Raw genomic sequence first — 22,638 nt, forward strand, 5'->3', positions numbered from 1 at the left:
ATTGACTATACACATCCTCAGCCCAGGTCACGTTCTTGGTCCACTAAAAATTCTTTACTCCAGGTGTGTGGCAGATGTTAGCAATTCTAGGTCTCAGTAGTTTGAGGCAGTAGTAGTTTGGGTAATAATTTGAGCCATCACAATAGTGCTTTCTCTCTCTCTCTCTCATATGTAATTTCAGTATTGCTGTAGACGAGCATCTACATAAGACTGTTAAATTGATTGTTGTTTTATATCAAAAAACTTTTATAATACTCATTTTTATTGTTATAATATTTTATAAATTTTAAAGAATATGACAAAAAAGGTATTGTAGGTATTGAAGGGGGGTTTGTGGGAGGAGTTGGGCTACAAAAGGGAAACAAGAATATGATGCAATTCCATTTACTTAAAATGTTTTTAAATGTTAACAGATTCAGATAAATTGAAATCATGTAACTTTTCTTATCATAATCAAATAAAAGTTAAAAAATAAAATTTAAAAAAAAAAAAAAGCTTTTGGATCCAAGCAGTAATTGTGCATACGCCTTTAGTCCCAGCACTTGGGAGACAGAGCTAAGTGGATCTCTGAGTTCCAGGTCAGCCTGGTCTTGAGTGAATCCCAGGATAGTCATTGCTACACAGAGTCTCAACAAACCAAACCAAAAAAATGAAAAAAAAAAAAGTAAAAAAAGATTTTGAAAGACAGAAAGGAGAGACTTGGAGGATTTCATTCCCTGGAGTCATTTCCAGATCTTAGACTTTAGTTGAAAGAGGATCTCATGCTTTGGGCTCTAGGACACCAGTGTGAAGAAGGCTCCAGGATGAATTCTGATCTCAGCTCTCCTTGGTTCTCACACCCCCCGGCTCCTCTTGATGCTCTGGTAACTGAATGTACAATACTCCCAAGACTTGATACACTACTCCCCTCTGATTCTCAGGTGAGCTATCCTGCAGTTACCCTGAAGAACTGCCTTCTGAATCCCAGGGCTACAGACTTGCACGTCTGCTGGGGGCATTTAAAGTACAGTTGCTCTAGTGAATGAAGCTTTAAGAAACCTGATGTTTACATACAGCCAAGTAGTGTCACACTGCTTTAAACAACTGCCCCTTTATGACCCTTGCCAGCCCCACAACGAGCAAGGAGGCAGTTAGTGGTAAAGCAATGCAAGAGGGGATGCAGTTTCTAGAAAGAGATGGGAGAGGTGGCTGGCCTTCTAGATGAACTAGCTTAGCTGTTGTCCAGTGTCTTTCCAACCAGTCCAATGCCTGGCAGGCCTAGGGAAAAAAGTCCATTGCTCTCGGCAGAGACAGGCAGCAAAGTGCCTGGATACCACTACCCCTGGCAGGGGAGCTTCTATATCTATAAGCTTCATAGATGTTTGAGTCTCCCTCAGCTCCCTCCTAAGCTGCGTGTGCCTTGTGGTTTCCAAACTCTGTCTGTGATGCACCTCGTGGCCTAGAAGGCAATGAAACCTGGATGGGGCCAGGGAACGTGACCAAAGACTGGGCTCTCAGCCACCTGCAGTTCCCTGTTACTCTCCCTGAAGTTATCAGCTGGCCGGCTTTCCAAAGTGCGTTCTTCCCAAGAGAGGCCAAAGTTCTGACAGAAGACTTCGGCAAGGGCTGGGAGCCCAAGGGCTTGGCCTCTCTGTTACGGAGACCACATGGCTAGGGCCAGACAGAAGACAGACTGGGAGGGATAAGGACAGTGTTCCTCATCTTCGGTATAACTGCCCCTCAGGACATCTGAGGAGGTTAGGCCAGGTTTGCTGGACCCTGCCTTGACATGGGGGCACAAAAACAAGCCTAAGGGGGCGTGTGGAGGAGCACGTGGATTTGACTATTCTTCTTCGAATTGAACTCATTCCTCAAGCCAAGTGGAAATCCTCGCTGTTGCTTCTGCTCCAGCCTTCCATCACAGGCATTTGGCTGTGTGAGGTATGAACCAGGGTCAGAATGCGGGAGGGGGGTGTGGGGGGGTGGGAGCCACACCCAAGGAGGCTCAGGCAGGTAGCTTAAGGACTATTGTGGCAGAGCCGTGGAGATCCTGCCTGCTGTTGCTATGGGAGCTCCCCTTTCCCTAGAAGAGAGGGTCCATCAGGATACAACTGGACTGTGGCTTCCTTCAGCGAGGGCATCCCTCAGGAGGGTGCTGTGGCGAGTATGTGAAGGAGAGCAAGAACGCTAGAAAAGAGCTTTCTCCTGGAGGGCATCCCCACACCGTGCCTTCATCAAGACATATACCTCAGCTCACATATGGTCTTCTAGCGGGGCATGGAAGAGACCTTCTGCTGGGGTCTCTTCTTCAGAATACGCTGATCACTAGATCCCCAGTAACATCAGGTGTAATGAAATATAATTGGCGTAAGGGGGTATCTGGCGGGCCTATGCCAGGGTGCGCCCCTGAGTAATTACACTGTGCAACAGATCTGGTATAAAGGGGGCTTATTGGGGGCAGGGAGGGGAGTGAGGGTAGAGGCAGGTGAGTGGACATTTAGACAGGCAAACAGACAGAAACTAAACCATGAGGGCAGGGAAGGACAGAAAGAGAGGGAGAGTGGGAGGGAAGGAGAGGGGGAGGGAAGGAAAGAGTGTGTGTATGTATATGAGTGCACACACGCACACACATACACACACACACACACACAACACACATGAGCTGCTAGGGTGGCAGAAGCAGGTGATGATGTAAGCCATTGCTAGGTCCCTAGGAGGAGCCTAGTGGAGTCACCTGTAAGCTAACATCAAGGACCACATCTGTCAATTCTTGTACCCTGATTCTAGTCTAACCCAGCACAGGAAATTCTGACATAATGGTGGTGATAATAAGGCTTTTGCTCTGTTTTGTAGTAACATTTTTTTCTTTATTGGACTGTCATTTTAAGGAGACCCTTAATCCCTAGAACACGACTCACTAGACATGTGGGTTTCTCTGTCCAACCTAGCAAAAGGACTCTTTGCTTTGCAGGTCTCCCCTTAGAACCCTCTTCTGCCAGAGAAACAGCTAGAAAGGCCTAGAAGACACAGGAAGCCCCAGTCCCAGGATGTCTGCGTGAGCATGACAGGGGCCAGTTGGTGGGCAGGCTGGCTTATCCAAGCCATGGACATGAGCCCTGGGAGGCGGTGGTCAGGAGCCCACCCTGCTTATCAATCAGAAGGTCTGACACAGGGCCAAGGGGCTCACTGTGAAGAAGAGAACTCATACCACAGGTCTCAAGTAGGGCCCACCTCCACGCTCAGTCCTGTTAACTCATCATGGAGCAAGCCTGCGATGGCATTTCCAGGAGAGCCCTAGTCTTAGACACCCAGTTTTGATTTGTGCAAGTATGGTTACTTAGTACTATAGAATTGGCTGACAGGAATCTCTACTTAACCTTTTATGAGCAGTCAGGCCGTGGGGCTCATTTGGTAAGGACTCTCTGTGGTCCTGGACTGGTAGGGCACTTTTTTGAACAAAGGCCCTTGGGATCCTTTTCAGAAACCCTGTTTGACTGTGTGCTGGCCTGTCAGCCTCTTGGACCCTCAAGCAGGGTCTAGCAGGGTAGGTCTCGGAGGACATAGAGTAGGGCTCAGACACTCCAGGAGCCAGGCTGCTAAAGAGGTCAAATGCCCTGCCAGCTGCCGCAGCGCAGGGGGTGTCCCTGGTGTTCCACCTGCTGCACCCAGTGCTGAGGCCGCCTGAGCAGAGTGAAGATGTCAGAGAAAAGCCCAAATCGGATCGAGGCTTCTGCTCCCCCCTAATGAGGTTCATTATCAGCTGCTCTGATCCCTGTAAAACCCAGCAGGCTGGATTAGGGGCGAAGTCTAATCCAGGCTGACTCCTGGCTGAGCAGCCAACCCAGGCTGGCTGGACAAACAAGCCTGTCAGCCTTGGAGGAAGAGCTGAAGGTGGCAGCTGCAGACAGGTCCCTCTGACACCGGGGTGGGTCTCAGGGAGGGTGGAGAGCAGGAGGTGGCAGGGCCATCACCAAGGCTTGTCCCCAGTATGCATGGAGACACATGGGCTGGGGCAGTGAGGTGAGTGCCTGCTCCCGTACCCAGGAGTGCTCTAGCTGCTGGAGCTCAGGTGAGGCTGGGTGCTACAAATTTGTACACACAGACAAGACCTCTCCAAGGATCAAGTCAGACACATTCTGCATGACTTAACAAAAATAATTTTATTCCACATCCCTCCCAAGCAGTAGGAGCATGGGAGTGAAGCCCGTGAGCCGGTCTCCCCCACCCCCTACTGCTCACAGGAGAGAGAGGACTCTCTGCTCATTGCTCTCTACCCAGCACTTCCACACCCCACAGTTAGCATTGATTTTAGAGACCAAAGTAAGAGACAAGCGACCCCTGAGACGAGTCTGCCCAGGACTAAGGCACTACAGACCCCAGCATCACACACCCCCTTGCCCCACCACCAAGCAAGCACTACACCCCACAGTCCAGCAACTGTCTGTTACCCTTCCAGCCTGCCAAACCACACATGTAGCAGAAAACCCAGTTTGAACCTGGGTGACCAGAATCATTTCCTGAGGCTCCCAGACCCATTCTTGTAGCTAAACCCCACCCACACCTGAGGTGCTGACACTGGGCAGGCCAGAGAAGGCCAGAGGGATGCTTTTCTTCATGTTGAGAGGGAGGGAAGTGGACAGCCTCAGAGCGCAGTGAGGAGGGCCACTCCAGCCCACCCTGGCCCGGATACTCTCCTCTGGATGAGAAACCTTGGAAACTCTGGATTTGTTTGCCTCAATTTAAGGCCAAGATCAAGCAGGAAACATTTGAGACTTCAGCAGGAATAGGGCAGGACTTCATAAGAGCTGAAAAACAGAATTTGGTGCTGAAGCCAGGGCCTGAGCCTCCTAGAAGGCCCCAGAGCCCCTGCCTCAGGCTGCTCCTACCCCATGCTGGTCAGGAGCGACTGGCACCCTGTTTCTGTTTTGTCTATGGAATCCTCTCACAGTAGACTCCAGGGTTCACTGCAACAACTCACTTGCTTGGATTTCCCACTCTCCTAAGCTAGACAATGGAACAAGGGGGAGGAAGGAAGGAAGCAAGGGTCCAGGAAGCCAAAAAAAAAAAAAAAAAAAAAAGGAAAAAAAAAAAACCCAACCCAAAAGCCCCCTGACAGCGGCTCCCTTCTCTGTCCTCTCTGGGGCAGTTCAGGCTGTGGGGTAATTAGCATGGCCCTTCAGGGTTCTCATCCTGGCCCGGAAGTAGGTGTATATGGCCAGTAAGACCATGAAGGACACAGAGTAGAGCCCCACACAGAGGCTAATGTCCAGGTGGGAAATCCCCCCTCCTACAACCTGCAGCCACTGGCCTTGTCCCTGAATAGCTAGGGCCTCTGGCTCCCTTTCAAGTACGCCTGCTAGCTGCTTGGGGCTCCTGCCCCCTCGCCAGAGCTCTAAAGGACCTTGGAAGTGGTTCACCTCAGGCAGCAATAAGGCTTCAGTGTCTCTCTTGCTCAAGTGTTGCTGCCCCTGGGCACTCTCCTGCACGTCCCTCTGAAGCTCTTCCACTTGTTGTGGAGGGCCCTGCCCTGGTGAAGCTCTACCCACTCTGAGGCCTGTGTATAGTTTCTGGGGACCACTTGCTTCAGGCTTCTCAGCTGGGACATCTAGGGCAGTGGCTCCAGGGGACTCTGCAGAAGCAGCCTGCTCAGGGCCCAGCACTGGATTTCTGCTCTCCAGCTTTAATGTGTCCATTACCAGCTTGGGGGTAGCCTCTGGACTCCCACTCCGGGCTGCTGGTCCAGGTGCAGGAGAGTCTATGACGATGTTTGCTGGGGAGAAGTGAGCCTTGAGAAAGTTGAGGGTGGCACCGAGGTCCCACAAAGGCACCTGTCCGTTGAGTTCATTATGGCAGGCAGAACATAGTTCACGGGGTGGCCACTGCACCTTGGGGAAGTGGGGGTCTTCACTCAGAGCACCTGGGGAGGGAGGGAGGTACACAGTTAGCTGTAACATCCAGTCTGCCTGGAGCTCCAGTTTCTTTTGTTCACAACACCAGCTTTTTCATCCACGAAAAAGGCTCAGCAAGCCTTTAAAAGGATGGGAGGTACAGAGAGATACAGAGAATGAAGACAAAAGCAAAAACAAAAACAAAAACAAAACAAAAGAAGCATGTAGCCAGGCTGGGTGGTACAGGTCTGTAGGATGCAGTAGGAGTGCATGTTTAGGGACAGTCTGGACACCGGAAGGCAGAGGAAAATTTGGGGAGATAGCTCAGTAGTAGAGTGTCTGCCTTGCTTGAGCTAGGCCCAAGGTTCAATTCCGAGCACCACCACAAACCCAAACAACCCCTGGACAAACTGGCACAGTTCTGGCCTATAGTGTGACCCAGCCACTGCAGCATTTGGTAGCAGAGGTGAGGTAAGGGTAGGAGAAGAGGCTGGCAGGGAAGGTAGGCATATGTCTTCCCTTTTTTAATATTTATATTTCATTTATATGAGTACACAGTAACTGTCTTCAGACACACCAGAAGAGGGCATTGGATCCCATTACAGATGGTTGTGAGCCACCATGTGGTGGCTGGGAATTGAACTCAGGAGCTCTGGAAGAGCAAGTAGCCAGTGCTCTTAACTGCTGAGCCATCACTCCAGCTTTTTTAAAGCCTATAGGAGGCTTCAGCACAGGGAACCAAGTGCTGGCTTGTAGTACCACCTGCTCCATCCAGCTCCTACCCTAGGGGTCTGCCTGGGAGGTACACACTACTCCCCAGATATGTAGTATCCAGTCTAGAGAAGGCTCCCCTCCCAGGCTCTGTGTGTAGAACCCACCATGCTCCCAACTGCAAGGAAAGATAAACAGTGTAAACAAGGGTAACTATTTACACTGGGGAAGCGCCCCACTCCCCAGCCCACTGTGATAAGAACTTTCTCTAGGTGTGGAAAACCCAAGCTCTCTTTTCCCTGTTAGAGGCTTATAGAGGGATGCAGAGCAGAGGGACCCAGCAGAGCATTAGCGTTGAGAACCAGGGTCATTCAGTGTCCCCATCTGTTTCTTCTGCACACGGGGCTAATGATAGTGGACTGGCAGATATGTGTAAGAAGCATAGAGTGCCACTGAAAAAGACAGTCAGTATGCCCCACAAATGCCACCTCCAGCCTTGGAAGTAACCCCTCCTTACCTGAGAGGCGAGCATTAACCCTGTTGTGGCTGGTCCAGAGCCAAAGAACTGCATTACTGGGACTTGTCACTTTGTGCATGGACCCGGCAGCCATCTGCTCGAAATGGTTAGCACAGTCACGACAGCCAAAGAAGGACTGGACATAGCTCCTCATGGCTTGGAGGACCTCCTGGCCGTCAGCTGTAGGGACAAGGAGACACCACAGAAAGGCTCTTCACGTGGCCAGCCTCTGCTGGCTCTGTCACGGTTCCCCACAGTCTGCCTGCCCTCCTCTGCTCTGCTGTGGTCCCCTGCAAGGTGCCTCACATTCTAGCCTAATGCTCCCTTGTGTGGGTCACCACAGAGATGGCCCCGTTTCCTCCTCTCCTCTTCAGTGGGACAGTCAGGCTCTACGTGGCATGACTATACAGTTGACAGGGCAGAACGCTCATCCAACCCTATGACCTCCTCCATCTGCCTGTTTCAGGCTTCCCATTGCTCTCTGGCAGCCTTGCCTCTCTGGGACACTTGGAAGTCCATCCTCCTCTGGTATGAATATCTTCTAGTTTGTCTTTGTGTCCTTCCTTATTCTCACTCTGACTTCCCCATATAGGCTGGTACCAGCAAGGGTCTGTTGACTCCCACATTTTTTCTTGAACTGCATGCAAGCAGACTCCCCTGAAGGTCACCCACCCACACTTTCTTTATGTTTTTTCTCTTCTGGTGCCTCGGATACCTTAGGGTTCACTTCCTGTTGCTTCTAAATGTCCCTCCTCTGCACAGCTCTACCCCTTTAGAAAGTAACCTCCCTCCATCCCCCCACCCCACCCCACCCCGGACCTTGTGAGAGCTCTCTTTCACGAGTGTCTCTCTCTGCTTTGCAACATCAGTGTCTGTGCCACTGTGCCCCTCACCTCCTAAGCGCCATCTCTTCTGTGCTCACTCCAGGTCTAACTGCCCCCATATCATGCCCCCATATCACCTCCTAAGCGCCATCTGCCCCCATACCATGCCTTTGCCAGCTCTGCCTCCTTCTTCTCAACAGCCCCAGAACTGTATTCCTGCAAACGCTTCCTTTTCTTTTTGCCTCACTAGTTTCCTACTAACACAGGATCACTTTGGTTGGCTCCCGCAGAGGACAGAACAGATGGGACAGATAGACTGAGGCAGAGTGCGGTAAGCAGGCCCTGGACTCACCTGGTTCTTGTGGGTGGGCCTCACTGTATCGGTTTGCCTGTACTGTCAGGAAGTGGAAGAGGACCCACAGGGAGCAGGGAAATCCCCGGAAATGTGGCTCACTGCCCTGGCAGCCAACCCAGTTCACCTTCTCAGTAAGCACAGCGTCCTAGAAGGGACACACATGAGCTTGAATGCACAAGTGGACAAGAGAAGGGGTGGAAAGGGGACGACCAGAGAAGCTTCCAGGAGCACATGGCACCACGGCAGAGGAGGTTCTCTTCTTGGCCTATCACCTCAAACTGGTGCCTCTGCCATTCCCACCCACCAGAAGACTAGCAGATCTGAGAAGCCATGGCATAGACCAAGTTCTGTTGAGGTCCCTGGAAGCTTGATACCTGATAAACCCACATGGGTCTGTAATTCTAATGGGTGTGTATTGTTTTTGCAGAGAGCAGAAAGAATAGGTGTCCTGCTGTGAGCCATGCTGAGGAAGCTGCCTGGAATCAGACAAGTTAAGAACTCTGGTGTCTTAGATAAATGTGGTGGCTCATGCTTATAATTTTCACATTTGGGGAGCTGATGCAGGAGGATTGTTGAGTTTCAAGGTCAGTAGCCTTACATACAGAGAAAGGCCCTATCTCAAAAATAAGTCTCCACTGCCTCATCCCTCAGAGGTTTTAGTTCCAATCACTCAGAGGTACTTACAGGGTCTTAGACTAGAACAGTTACGTAATCTCCTAAACTTGGTTTCTTCATCTGCTAAGTAAAAATTCTGATGTATGAGGATTTAATGAGATATTCCATAGGACCTACTGAAGCAGCTTGTTAGTGATAAATGGAAACACTTAATGCAAACCTCTGAATAATGTCATCAGAGATCGAGGCATTAGGTCCTTCCAGTCCCAGAAATGTCAAGGGCATTGATAAGGTCTTCTCGTGCCTGCTAGACTCACCTCCTTCCTGCTGTCCAGAGCAGCTTTGAAGAGACTATAGGGGATCTTCTTTTTCTGTTGCTTCTGAAGCCAGTCGTTTATGGAATGCAAGAAGTTCTGGACCAAAGGCTGGCCAGGGAAGTACTGTAGGTAGGAGCAAGTAGTGTTGGGGAGTAAGAAACAATTCTTCGGAATTTTACAGTGTAACAAAAACTGACAGGCACAAACACAATTCATATACTCTATTCTGGACAGAGGAGAAGAAACTCTATCCTAGGCCCTGTGGGTCTCTCCTATCAAGGCTCTGGCTACAACGCTGCCCTAACCACATGTAGTCACTCAAGAAGAACTAAGCACCACACCACTCCAGGACACTGAACACTGGGCACAAGTCTTCTCTCCAAGTAGTCTGCTGATGCAGCAACTGATGGCCCAGCTGGGCTTATGTGGCATGGGCAAGGGCTTAAGCATCGCGTAACTGACGAAAGCTGCAGCTGTATCTTGGCAGCTGTTTTCTGATGCCCAGAACCCCCTTTATCACCCAACGTCCTTGGAGCAGCAGTTGGGTTCTTCAGAAACAGATACCAGGGCCCCCTCCCATGATAAACATCCTGATAAGCCAGGAAGGAAAAACTGCAGGGGCATCTTGAGCCATTCTCAGTGATGAGATGGAAAGAAGATCATGCTCTAGGGAAGGGGCAGTACAGTGGCATCACAAGAAGGAGGGACCATAAAAAGTCTTTAATTCCCTAACACATACCCACCTCCCTTTGGAACACCCACTCCAGCTTGGCGTGTACTCTCTCTTTTTGCTTTTGCTAAGTAAATTGTTTTTAGCAGTCTGTACTTCTTGGCTCAGTTCTTTCTTTTGAAAAGACAAGAGCCAAACTGAGGAGAAACCTTCATTGGTAATAGGCTAGGCTGGAAAAGACCTTTCATTTTTTTAGCTCATGAGCCGCCAGAATGGTCAGGCTAGCCTAGGGCTTAGGGCCAAGATCCAAATCTTGATGGTAACTCCCAAGAGCCTCAGAGGAACATGAAAAGCTACTCTGACAATAAGTCAACTCAAATCTGATTAGTATCAGCACTTTAAAACCACAAGGACTCAAGGGAGGAGGGGATGTGTGCATGTGTGCATATGTGTGCATGTACAAATGCTTGTGGGGGCGGGGTGGGGTGAGGGGGACGAAGCAATGAAGCAGAACAGATAAAACCGCAGGAGGAAAGACGTAGGTGAAGAAGACGATGATTCAAGAGATGTGCCGAGAGGAGGACAAAAGAAACCGCTGGGAGAAGAATCCCAATATGAGAGTGGTACCAGAGCTAGCCCTCCGAAAAGGCATTAACTGTCCTTATCAAACGGCAGGGGCTAGCCGTCCCCCAGAGTGAAAAATGGCCGGAAAGACTTGTGCTTCGGAGTGCTTCCTCCTGGTCAGCTCCTGGGAGTTCTGGGCCCACACGCAGATTTACAGCTCCAAGTCAGCATTTCTCTCTGACCTCTGCCTGCCACCCTGACTTGGCACCTTCTTTCTGCCTTCTAAGGCCATGTATCAGAAGCAGGGATGAATTAAAGTACAGCAGAGAGCAGAGAAACCTTGGTGACCAAACGCCACCCAGTGGCCAGCCCTGATAGCTGCTCTCGAGTGACAAGGCAGGCTGAGAGAGGGGGCCTCTTCGCTCCAGGCTTTCTTGTCAGAGGAGAGGGAGGGTGTTGAAGGAGATGTGGATGTGAAGTTCACCTTCAGCAAGGTGATCCACCCCTCTGGGCTGTCAGTTCCTCATCTCTAAAATGGTGAGTCCCACCCACGGAGTTTAAGAACAGGAAATAAGCAAACACACAGTGTACTGTCCAGTCTGTCAGCCTGCCAGAGCGTAAGGAAAGGAAGCAGCGATGCTTATTATTCTCCAGGGAAGAAAGAAGCTCCCCAACAAAGTAGATAGAATATATCAGTCATGCAGACAAAGGTCAGACAGGGCCTCTACACCTGTGTCCCAGGTCACTGTGCCCCCACTGCGGGGCATCCTATCTGGCTTCCCTCAGTCCTCTGCTTCAGTGCCACAGTCTTTTCGGAGAGACCTGGCTTCTGGCTAGAGAGCCCCTTGGTACCATCATCATCTCCCGCTCTTGCCAAGGGTCTAGCTGAGTATATCACTATGCTGTCCAGGCCTCTCTCTAACCTGGCTATGCTCTGTCTCTCTCACATCAGTTTCACACAGCCCTGCTGGGAAGCAAACTAAATACCAGCTTGCTTATAGCTGAAAACAGATCCAGCAGCATTGAGAAACCACTGCTTCCCATGACTCCTCTGAAATAGACTGACCTGGGCTTGGGGTATCTTCATTGAGGTCTGCAGGGTTGGGGAGCACATGGGGGGCTGTCCCTCACTGAGGTGGTAGAAAAACAGTACAAAGAACTGCTCTGGATTTGCTCCTGAATGTTCAACAGGGTGTCTGCACCAGGCCTCCTCAGTATTGTGGACTGCAAGCTGCTGGCCTTTGAAGCAAGGAAATAGCTCTGCCTTGCCTGCAACATTCCTTTTGGGGTCTTTTGTACACAGATATACAGGCCACCAAGCCAAGAGGGTCAGAATGGTGGCAAAATGAGCAAGATAGGGAATGATCTGGAGGTTCACATAGGAGTGGGTTCAGATCAGCTGGGATTGAGGGAAGCTGAGTCAGCAGGCAGGCCCAGGGGACAGGCAGCCCTGACTCAGCAGCAAGGCAGGGCAGGGCTGGCCGTGGATGGGAAGCCAGAGTGGGGAGGCCAGGGAAAGGCAGGGCAGTGTGACAATGCCTCAAGTCCTGATGGCTATCTTAAGGCTAGCTACTGGAGCCCCTGAGCCTTAAATGATTGTGACACAACTCTGCAAAGCAGGCAGAAAAACTAAATTCTCGTCAGCCATCAGGTCCTCAACCAAAAGCTTCACTCTGAGAAGCAGCCAGCTTTCTAAGACGTTACGAGGGAGCAAAGTGCAGGCTAATGCTAGGGATCTGGGTTATTAGCCTAAGAAGAAGGACAGCAGAGAGGAAAGGGCCCCTCTTCACTCTGGTGGTCCACAGTCCTATCACCCAGTCAGCATGGCGGGGAGTATGATGCCATAGTCTGGGGCTTAAGTGAGGTAGAGAACTCGGGTAAGCAGGCAGAGTAAGTCACCAAATGATTGAGGAGAGTCCCAGGTATTGGGATGTCTGGCCCAGTGTGTCTCTCCCTTCTACTCTACAGGACAGGGAGGGTCTCTGGCCACGAGGGGCTGGTATAGAATACAGCTGTGAGGGGGACAGCTATGGGCCCAGGTGTCCCATCAGGCCTGAATTCTCAAGGAAAGGACTGATGCAGGGTCTGCTTTCCAGACACATACACACTAATGACATATTGGAGCTACAGAGACAAAGGAAACTGGGGCCCTGCTCACCTTGGCCAATACTGCCACAAACTTTTTCAGGGCCACCAGGCGCTGTCCCTCCAGAACTGAGAACTTCCCCACTTCTACACGTAAGATGTAGTGTAGTGCAGACTCCAGGTCGGCCATGTAGATCTTGGAGCTGAGGTTCAAAAGGAAGTGGAAAGAAAAGAAGCATTAGCCTCAGAGCAAGCACTGAAGGAATGTAGCAAGGGAGCACTGCTGTCACTAAAGGAATGGAGCAAGGGAGCACTGCTGTCACTAAAGGAATGGAGCAAGGGAGCACTGCTGTCACGGAAGGAATGGAGCAAGGGAGCACTGCTGTCACGGAAGGAATGGAGCAAGGGAGCACTGCTGTCACTGAAGGAATGGAGCAAGGGAGCACTGCTGTCACTGAAGGAATGGAGCAAGGGAGCACTGCTGTCACTGAAGGAATGGAGCAAGAGAGCACTGCTGTCACTGAAGGAATGGAGCAAGGGAACACTGCTGTCACTAAAGGAATGGAGCAAGGGAGCAGTGCTGTCACTAAAGGAATGGAGCAAGGGAGCACTGCTGATGCCACAGTGATGCGTAGCGCATGCTCTGGCAGAGGTTTGCTGAGTGCCTTGAGTGTAATTTCTCTAGGCCGCAACCGTGTAACAGGCAGAACATACTGCTTATAGGTAGGTTGCTAAGAGGACTGACTGAAAATAGATAGAAACCAGCTTGCTGTAGGTAGGTGGGACCATCTCTCTGGGTCCAGAGTCAGCTCCTTCTATAAGTCACTAATCAGGCTCATCTGTTCTGAGCAAAGACCCTTGGGGAGGACACACAGGACACACAGAGCATCAGTGCATACACACAAGGCTCTGGAAAAGCTAGGCTCTCTGTGAAAGTGGAAGGCCAAGAGGTTAGATACCGACTAAGGCTAGGCGCTAGGATGATGGAGAGACGGGGGAGGAAACACATTGCCTATTTCTTTCGGGCTCATATGCACACTGCTTCTAGACCCTGTCAGGTCTTATACCTCTCCAGTCAGCTGTACCATCCCTTGCCCACCATGCTTCCATGGGAGCAGCTTAGATACTGCTAGGAACGGCATTGAATGTTAGCTATGTGCTCCCCTCTGGCTCCTGGCCTCAGTGTGAGCAAGCTAGTTTTTGAGCTTAGGCACTTCCTATTCCCTGGGCTATCTCACCTGTAAAACTAACCAATTATTCTCCTCTTGACAGTACAGAGTCAACAGGGCCAACTGACAAGACAACCAATGAGCACTCGCATTTCTTCATTCTCAGTAAAGTCTCCACTGTGGTGTCCCCGAGCCTCACTTTACCTGATTGTCCTGATGTTCAGCCTCCTAGCCAGGTAGCGGTGGCACACGCCTTTAGTACTAGCACTTGGGAGACAAAGGCAAGTGGATTTCTGAGTTCGAAGCCAGCCTGGTCTACAGAGTGAGTTCCAGGACAGCCAGGCCTACACAGAGAAACCCTGTCTCGAAAAACCAAACCAACCAAACAAACAAAAAACAAAAAAAAAAAAGAAGAGGCCTCCTTGGGCTGGAGAGATAGCTGAGCAGTTAAGTGCACTCGCTGTCCTTGCAGAGGACCTGGGTTCAGTTCCCAGCACCCACACTGGGTGGTTCATAACCTGTAACTCCAGCTCCAAGAGATCTGATGATCTCTTGTGGCCATAACACATATGTGTAAACAACAAAAACATACATTTTTAAAAAGTGGCTTTGTGATTGAATGAGATGAGGCAAGAAGGTGGCAGCATACTGTCACAGTGATATAAATAATTTGAATGGTAAAAATGACCAATTAAACCTTTGTGTGCATGTGTGCTCACCTGTGTAGCTGCATGTGGAGACCAGAGGCTGGCATTGGCATGTCTTCCTCAATATTATTGCTTCTCCATATTATTTTTTGAAATGAGATCTCTTCACTCAACGTGGTGCTCACCACTGCGGCTAGCTGGCTGGCCGTAGAACCCCGGAGACCTGCCTGTCTGCAGCTACACTGGGGCTGTAGGCACACTCCATCAGCTTCTACACAGTGCTAGTGACTTCACTCAAGGCTCATCCTTGCACAAGTACCCTGCCCACTGAGCCGCCTCCCAGGCAGCCAGTGTCACCTCATACGTTTCTTTCCACTGTACTTCCACACATAAAGTCCCTGTGCGAGGATATGAGATCCTTTCTGGACCTTTCTCCAATCTTTCTACACATCCCCACTTCCAGAGTCAGTACTGAGATGCCTGCTCAGACATCTTTGCTTAGTGTGTAGCTGGGTACTGGTCTACAGCTCTATCTCCATGCAGAATATCAGGATGTTTACTATGAAAGCAAACCCAGCAGCCTTGTAACAAGCAATTCTTTCACACCTGTAACTGCACAATGACAAGGATCACCCAAAAAAAAAAAAAAATGCACCGAGCTCCCTGACCATGCATCCAGATGAAATGTGTGACTTCCTAGATGGGCTGCTTTGAGGGACCATAAAGTGTATAAGCAGGGACCGTATCAGGCCTGTAGGGTCAGCTAAGGCAACTCTCAAGGTTAGCTCAGCAACAGCCTACCATACCCTTATGCAAAGGCACTGAGCTTCTTTCTGTTCTAGGCAAAAACCCCTAGGGGCAGGAAAAGTGTACTCAGACACATGTGTACACACCCACCCACCGACCGCCCCCACTCTCTCTTGCTCTTTTACTACGAAGCTGAGACTGGTCTGGAATTCACAATCTTGCTGCTGTGGCCTCCCAAGTACTGGCACATAACTGTGCAGTACTATGCGGAGCCTCTACTTGCTTTCTGAGTAAAGTTAAGCTTATGTAGCATGGACACTAGCCAGCACTCCTGCTGTTAGAAAGGATAGTGTGGAATGCTGTTTGATAAACACACATTTGGCATTGGGGTCCTGGCACAAAGACAGGAGAGCCCACATCAAGGTTTTTGAGCATGGTCAGCAGTTAAGGATCCCCAAAGGACTAGTATGCATCAGTGTGACAGTCATTGAGATATACTAGGTAGAGAGCTTCTGCCTAGTGTGTTCAAGCCCTGGGTTGGGTACCCAGCAGCACAAAGACAACAAAACAAAACAAACAAACAAACAATCCCCGAGGCCAGCCTTGAAGGGACGGAGGTAGGCTATCCCAAGACAGGCATAGGGATGGGTAAGGCAATATTCATGAAGGGAGAACAGGGAGGCCTTACCGGTCTGCAAACTTCCACACTGTTGGAGCTATCTTATCAGCAGTAACTGGTGTAGCCGTGGTTGGGGGAGCCTCCCTGGTCAGTCCGGGCAGCCCCCGCAGGTAGGAGGTATAGAAAGGCCTGGACTCCACTAGCCTGGAAAGAGAGCAAATGGAAGTAAGCGCTAAGGACAAAGGAAAAAAAATCACATAGCTGACCCTGTCAGGAAAGGAAATAGGTGGCTCCTCCCACAGAAAGGCATAGTAAGAAACATTTCAACTTGGTCCCATCTTGTCTTTGGCTCCCTAGGCCTCACTTTGACTTGCCCATTCACTGTCCATGATATAGAAACCCTCTTTTCCACCAGACAGAGATGGAACCCCTATCTGGAAAAACAACTGGGCCTGAGAATTACTCAATGTGCCTTCTGGCTCCAAGTAAGGCCATGGTCTACAGAGACTGAGGCAGGTAGCCCCCCTGGGAACAGCATCCATTTTGCTACAGAGAACTGGGGATGCATTCAACAGAGCTCCTACCTAGCTGCGAAAGCCCTGGGTTTGGTCCCCAGCACCACAAAGAAAACCAAAACACAAACCACTAGCTTCTGTCTATGACAGGAATGGCTGGGTGTGACTGGTCTTAAGGCAGCCACCCTCCCACAAGCTTGTTCCAAGACATCAGAAGATGACATCAGCAGGTGACATCACAAGTTGACATTCTGTCCCATGGAAGTCAAAGAGCTGATGTATGATTTTAGACATAATAACCACAGAGAACCAGGTTTGCCCAAACACTCCTGATTTCTCTTTCCTAGTACAGAAGCCTTAAAGACAGGAGATATCTCCTCCAAAAGGTCTGGCCAAGATAAGCATCAGTGGCAGGATGTCCCATGGGAGCCAGCATCAGCAAGCATGGCTTTCCTGCTCTGCCATCCGGGCTCAATGTCTATCAATGAGCAGATGGCTTGGGAGCAGCATCGTCACAAACAATTTTCCCCTCCACCAACTCCAAGCCAGGAAACAATGCCTCTTCTTGCCTCTAGGACTGGCACTCTCTGGGTTTGCGGGGATCTCGCCTCCCAGGCCTTGTGAACATCATGTGACTCTGGCAGGCCTGCTTCGGGGCACCTGGTGGTTTAGGACAGGGAAAGGGCAAGCGGCTGCCTAGCCCAGCCTCACGGTAGGGTGGTACTAAAGGCCCCAAGAAGTAGATTTCTGGGTACCTAGGGTATCCTTGATTTCCTTGGCCCCCCAAATTTCTGTCTGCAGGGCCAGGCTGACATCAATCATCTGCCTGAGGAGGGCACCAAGGCACCATCTGGTGCCATTTAACAGGCCATTCAGCAGCAGGAGGCTGACAGCAGCTGAGGCTGCTTGATTGTTTCCTCCTGACATTTTGGAACAGACTATTGTCTGGCTCCTAATGAACTTTTCTGCAATTAGAAAAGCAAAGGGAGGGAAGGTCCAGCACATCTGAGTCCTCGCCAGGCAGGCACCGTCAATGCGCTGCTCTGTGCACAGAGGTGTGGGATAACATGGCCAGGGCATGGTGTGCTTGGGGCCGAGGCAAGAATCCTGAGCTGCAAGGTCAGAGGTCTTGACTCACACAGAGGATCAGACATCTGCTTCTCCTACTTGGCTGCTCTTTCTAGTGACCTCTCTGGCAGGAAGAGTGGCTGGGCAGGGAGAAGATGGGGACATTACACTCACACAGGCACTCGGGAGACAGAGCCATTCCGAAGCAGCAGGTAGCAAGATGGAAAGTCAGTGACGCCAAACTTGCTCACCACATCGCTCTCTGTATTCAAGACCCTGCGCACTGCCACAGCATGGTACTGGGACAGGTCGAGAGTCACCTGTAGAGACAGTAGGGTGTAGAGGGGCAGAGTTACCCAGTGGGCAGAGGGAGCTTGAGTAGTCACCAGGTAGCAGCTATGTTCTATCTAGATTTGAAACCTTGCAAAGCAGACCGCTGTGATAAAGTTCATACATCCCTCAGGTTACAACTACTGACTGCTCAGGTCACATACTCTGTATATCTTATAGGAGTACCAACTGAATATGGCAAAGCATGGTAAAATGTGGTTTTGTTTTTATTCTTTTTGTTTTGTATGTATTTATGTATATTTTTTATGTATGAGTGCTCCTTCTATATGTATGCCTGCATGCCAGAAAGAGTATCAGATCCCATTATAGATGGGAGTGAGCTGCCATGTGGTTGCTGGGAATTGAATTCAGGACCTCTAGAAGAGCAGCCAGTGCTTCTAACTTCTGATCCACCTCTCCAGTCCCTTTATTCTTTTATGTATGTGTACACACACAAACACACACACACACAAAACCTCTCCGAGGTCAGAAAAAAATATATTGGTCAGACAGACACAATCATTTTTCTGTGTTCTATTGTGTACTAGAATGCCACATTTAATCTCCAGAATAACACCGAGACAGCAAACCTTTCCGGGCCTTTATACCATGGCTGCAGCAGAAGAATCCTGACTCCACAGGCCCCATCTTTCCTGGACTCAACTACCTTACCTGCAGAATGATAATGATGACAACAGTAACAAACACAAGCCTTCCAGGCCATTATGGGAACTCAGTGATAACATTTACTAAAATGCTTGTAATGGTGGCCAGCACATGGAAGGTATCTGTTATTCATTAAAAATATTTAACTTGGGCTAAGGAGATGAAGCCATAGATAAAGCATTTTCCCATAAATGTGAGGACTGGTTTCAGATGCCCAGAACTCATGTAAAAGTTGAGATACTGTCTCAAATAAAGCAGAGGGGAAAGACTGACATCTGAGGTTGTCTTCTGACTTACACATGTGCACAGTGGCATGCAGATGCCTGACTGAAAACACACACACACACACACACACACACACACACACACAGATACGCACACACTTGCATGTACACACATCCAAAAAAGTTGCTTGGGTATGGTAGTACAGACTGGATATGGCAACACTTGGCAAGAGAGTCGAGAGTTCAGGGCATGTGGTGGTCACCAGTTGGCACCAGAGAGCAGGGGATTGCTGTGGCAGACCCAACCATGCTGCTTGTTGGATGAATGTAGACTTTTGGACTTTCAATTAGGAAAGCAGCTGAACTTTAAATGGCTTTCTGGGTGATCCTAGTAGAAGCATGTGGGGCTGTGCTATGAGACCAGATAATGCTGGCCCAGCTCAAGAAGATTCATGGAGAAGTAAGTGTCCTGGAGACCATTCTTGTGATATTTTGGTAAAGAATATGGCTGGTTTCTTCCTAGGATTTTTGATCCCAGTTTTGGATTAATGACATTGGCAAAGGAGATTTCAAGACAGCCTCATATTGATTCTACCATGTGGTTATAAGCAGTTACTCTCATGCTGATTTATAATGAAAAAGGAGCAAGCTGAGAAAAAAAAAATTACAAAATACAAAAAGTACACTGTGAGGAGAAAAGAAGCACCAGCCCCGGGGAGTAGAACAGAGTCTAAAGAAATGCTAGATGGAATGAAGGGGGCGGGCACTTCAGAGCAAGGCCCGCCCAGCTGAGCTTCCCACCGTGAAAGGCAAGCAGTGCAGGAAATCACTGAAGACACAAAGCTGATGCAGATGTAATTGAACAAGGGGGCCAAGTTCCAACCACAGCATGCAGCTCCTGGTTCTGGCTTTAGAGTCAAGGATGCAGGAAATGGGCTGTAGAATCTCCCGCCACAGCTAAGGAAAGCTGCTGAGGCCAGGTGTGTCAGGAGTGTTCCTGTGTGGAGGCCCAGAAAGGCCGCTGTGAAATCTGTGAAAGTGAAGCCTGGACTCCGTTGGAGATGCTAGAGTTGTGGGATACCCATCGAAGAGCCCTTTGACATGGGACATGAAGATAAAGAGCCTGGAGTTTGCCCAGCGGTTTGTGTCTTGCTTTTGTCCAGTGTTTCTTCACAGTGCTTCCTTTCCTCTCTTTGGAATGCTAATGTATACCCTGTGCCATTGTATGTTAGCAGTACAAGATCTGCTTTTTGATTTTGGTTTTACAGGGGTTACAGTTAAGAGATTCCAGGAGTCTCAGATGAGACTTTGAACTTTGGACTTTAAGCAGTGTTGAGACTGTGAAAGACTATGGGGACTTCACAAGTTGGACTAAATGCATTTTGCCTTATGATATGGCTACAAGCCTAAGGAGGGGGCAGGGAGTGGAGTGGAATGTAGTGTTTTGAATGAGAATAACCCCCATAGTTTCATATATTTAAATACTTAGAGAGTTGCACTATTTGAAAGGACTAGGAGGTATAGCCTTGTTAGAAGATGTGTGTCACTGGGGGTGGGATTTGAGGTTTCAAAAATCCAAGCCAGGCCCAATGGTTCTCTCTTCCTGCTGCCTGTGGATCTCAATATAGAATTCTTAGCTACTTCTCCAGCACCATGACTGCCTGCGCATGGCCATGCTTTCTACCATGATAACAGTGGACCTCTGAGACTGTAAGCCAGACCTAATGAAATGCTTTTTTATTTTTATTTTATTTTTTTTTTAATATAAGAGTTACTGTGGTCTTGGTATCTCTTCATTGCAATAGAATAATGACTAAGATAGCCAGTTTCAGCTACCTGGTGAGTTAGAGGCCTGCCTACATTATGTGGAACTTCATCTCGGTCAAACTAAATCTTATCTGTAAAGAGAAGAGAACAGATAGTGAGAGGAAACAGAATCCTACTCTGTAGCTGAGGAAGAGTGGTATACAACTGAATCATGTTGCGTGAGGGGAGGGAAGAACTGATTCCAATCAGCATCTGCCAAACATCTGTGTTGACCTTGGAACATGTAACAAGTATGGGCACACCAAGTCACCTGTGGCAGGCCCATGAGCAGCAGCATAGTGGGTGCTCTCTACAGCAAGCAAAGAGGGGAATCTTTATAAAACACCTACTGCATGCTGGCCACTGACCTAGCTCTCTATATAAATTGCCTTAATGAGCATTCTAATATGAATAAGCATAACTTCTTCTACTCAATAGCTAGAAATACGGCTCAGACCAAAGACATTCTTTAAACTGATGGAGAAGTGCAGTCTGCACTGATGGTCAGGAATCCAGCTTCCTCACAGGGACCAGGCTATTTCTCACATATCTGCTTCTCTCATTTTTTTTTAAAAACTCAAATTCTATGCAGTTAGGGTAGTGAAGAAACAACACAGGCTTTGAGTCAAACTGTACTGTCCTATGTTAATAGCTGTGTGATCCTAGACATTTTACACTACTCTCTTAAGTTTAAGGATTAGCAGCAATGTGCTGGTATCTAGTTCTAGACTCAGTAAATAGCAGGTATTATCTTTTAGTTTCAGAGAGGGAGGTAAGAACAGATACTGAAAGGAGCCCCTACACTTCCCATGTGTCCCATCAGGGGTCAGGCAGTGCGGTCAGGCAGTGCCTGGCTAATAAATGTACAGGGATCAGTTGCCTGCATTGGTCCAAACAGGGCTTTCTCACCATGATCACTTCTGAGAGTCAGGAAAGCTGGGGTGGCTCACCTCTCTACCCAGGTAGGAGTCTTCCCTTTCAAAGATCAGGGCCAGGTACTCTGCTTTACTTCTTGTAAAGAATTCATTGATATCCTTCAGCCTGCAAGAAATAAATGGGGTCAGTTGCTCTCCATAGCCTGTGGAAATGAGGTAAGACTCCCAGTGATGCAGCACTTCCAATGTAGTGTGTCTCCCATAACCCTGTGGCCTCCCTCTGCCAGCCCCAAATGGAAGGAAAGCAAACCCTTAAGTCTCAAGAGGATGCAACTCATGCTATCTCACTCTGCTTTATTCAACCCACCTTGGGTTTATTGTTTTATATTTTTCTTTCTGTCCCTTTTAGGAGTCAGGAGTAAATGGGAGGAAGGCCGGGGAAGAGAAGTGGGGATGCTTTCAGACCAGCTGTCTCCATGTTCTGGGTAAGGCCCAGGCTTACTGAAGATGGTTTTACTGGTTCCCTAAGAGACTGGCGATTAGAACCCATCACAAGTGTAAGCCCTAATCCACGGCAAGCGATGACCAGTGGGAGAGCTGCATGTTCCTCTCAGAACAGGAACACGAAGGGAAGAAGTGAACTAGAGTCCTGGGTGTAGGAGAATCCAACCTTTCAGCTCAAGGTGAGGAGAGTAAGGCCCAGTTTTCTTGGGTAGAAATGGTTAAAAAGGCAAATTCTATCTCTCAACCAGAGAACTAACCTACAGGTTGTTTCAAATACTCAGTGAAAACTGTGTCTCCCAGGATGTGTAGGAGGACAGCTGAGAAGGCACACCGGTCAGGGGAGACTGCATCTTCCTCTTATCCTCAACCTGGTGTCTCATTCCCCGCACTTAACCCAAGACAGCAAATGCCTCCAAACAGAAAGGGCGACATTAGGTCAATGCCAGAACCCAGCCTGGTGACAGTACAGATTGATCTGACAGACAAGTGGGGATTAGGGTGAGCCTTTGACGGATAAAAGAGGTTCTGCAGCTACCTAACATCAGCCTCTGGGTGGCATTAGGTAGCCAGTCTCTCTGGCCACATCCTCATACCTACCCTAGGCTGGCAGAGGAGCAAGTCCTCAGCCTTCTGGAAGAGGCAGCTCAAGTTTCAGCCATGTGTCTGCCTATATTCTTCCTAAGGGGCATCAAAAGGATCACTTAGAGACAGGTCAACAGATTAGGCCACTTTGTTTCTTTTAAGGTTCCCAGGGCTGAAAACACACTATAAATGAAGTGCGTGCGTGCGTGCATATGTGTGTGTGTGTGTGTGTGTGTGGTGTGAGAGAGAGAGAGAGAGAGAGAGAGAAAGAGAAAGAAAGAAAGAAAGGGAGAGAGAAAGAAAGAGAGAGAGAGAGCAAGAGCTCATGAGACATAGCCAAGAGGAAACGGAAGGAGAGCAG

General features: G+C 49.2%; 1 protein-coding gene across 2 annotated transcripts in view; it reads right to left on the bottom strand.

Moving 5' to 3' along the window:
• Positions 1-2,832: 2,832 nt before the first annotated feature.
• Qsox1 (quiescin sulfhydryl oxidase 1) overlaps positions 2,833-22,638 on the bottom strand; it is a 39,347-nt gene continuing 19,541 nt past the window's right edge. The window contains exons 5-13 of one of the 2 annotated variants that reach the window (XM_031385408.1): positions 21,267-21,357; positions 17,465-17,610; positions 15,777-15,911; positions 12,599-12,728; positions 9,207-9,329; positions 8,272-8,419; positions 7,096-7,275; positions 5,676-5,896; positions 4,117-4,784 (exon numbers count right to left, since the gene is read on the bottom strand). In XM_031385408.1, the coding sequence (XP_031241268.1) occupies positions 4,776-4,784; positions 5,676-5,896; positions 7,096-7,275; positions 8,272-8,419; positions 9,207-9,329; positions 12,599-12,728; positions 15,777-15,911; positions 17,465-17,610; positions 21,267-21,357 (1,183 nt within the window). In that variant the 3' untranslated portion in view covers positions 4,117-4,775. Of the gene's footprint in view, positions 5,897-7,095; positions 7,276-8,271; positions 8,420-9,206; positions 9,330-12,598; positions 12,729-15,776; positions 15,912-17,464; positions 17,611-21,266; positions 21,358-22,638 lie in introns of both variants that reach the window. The other variant, XM_031385399.1, reaches the window with a different exon arrangement.

Source organism: Mastomys coucha, unplaced genomic scaffold, assembly GCF_008632895.1.
Source record: "Mastomys coucha isolate ucsf_1 unplaced genomic scaffold, UCSF_Mcou_1 pScaffold1, whole genome shotgun sequence".
Taxonomy (NCBI): Eukaryota; Metazoa; Chordata; class Mammalia; order Rodentia; family Muridae; genus Mastomys; species Mastomys coucha.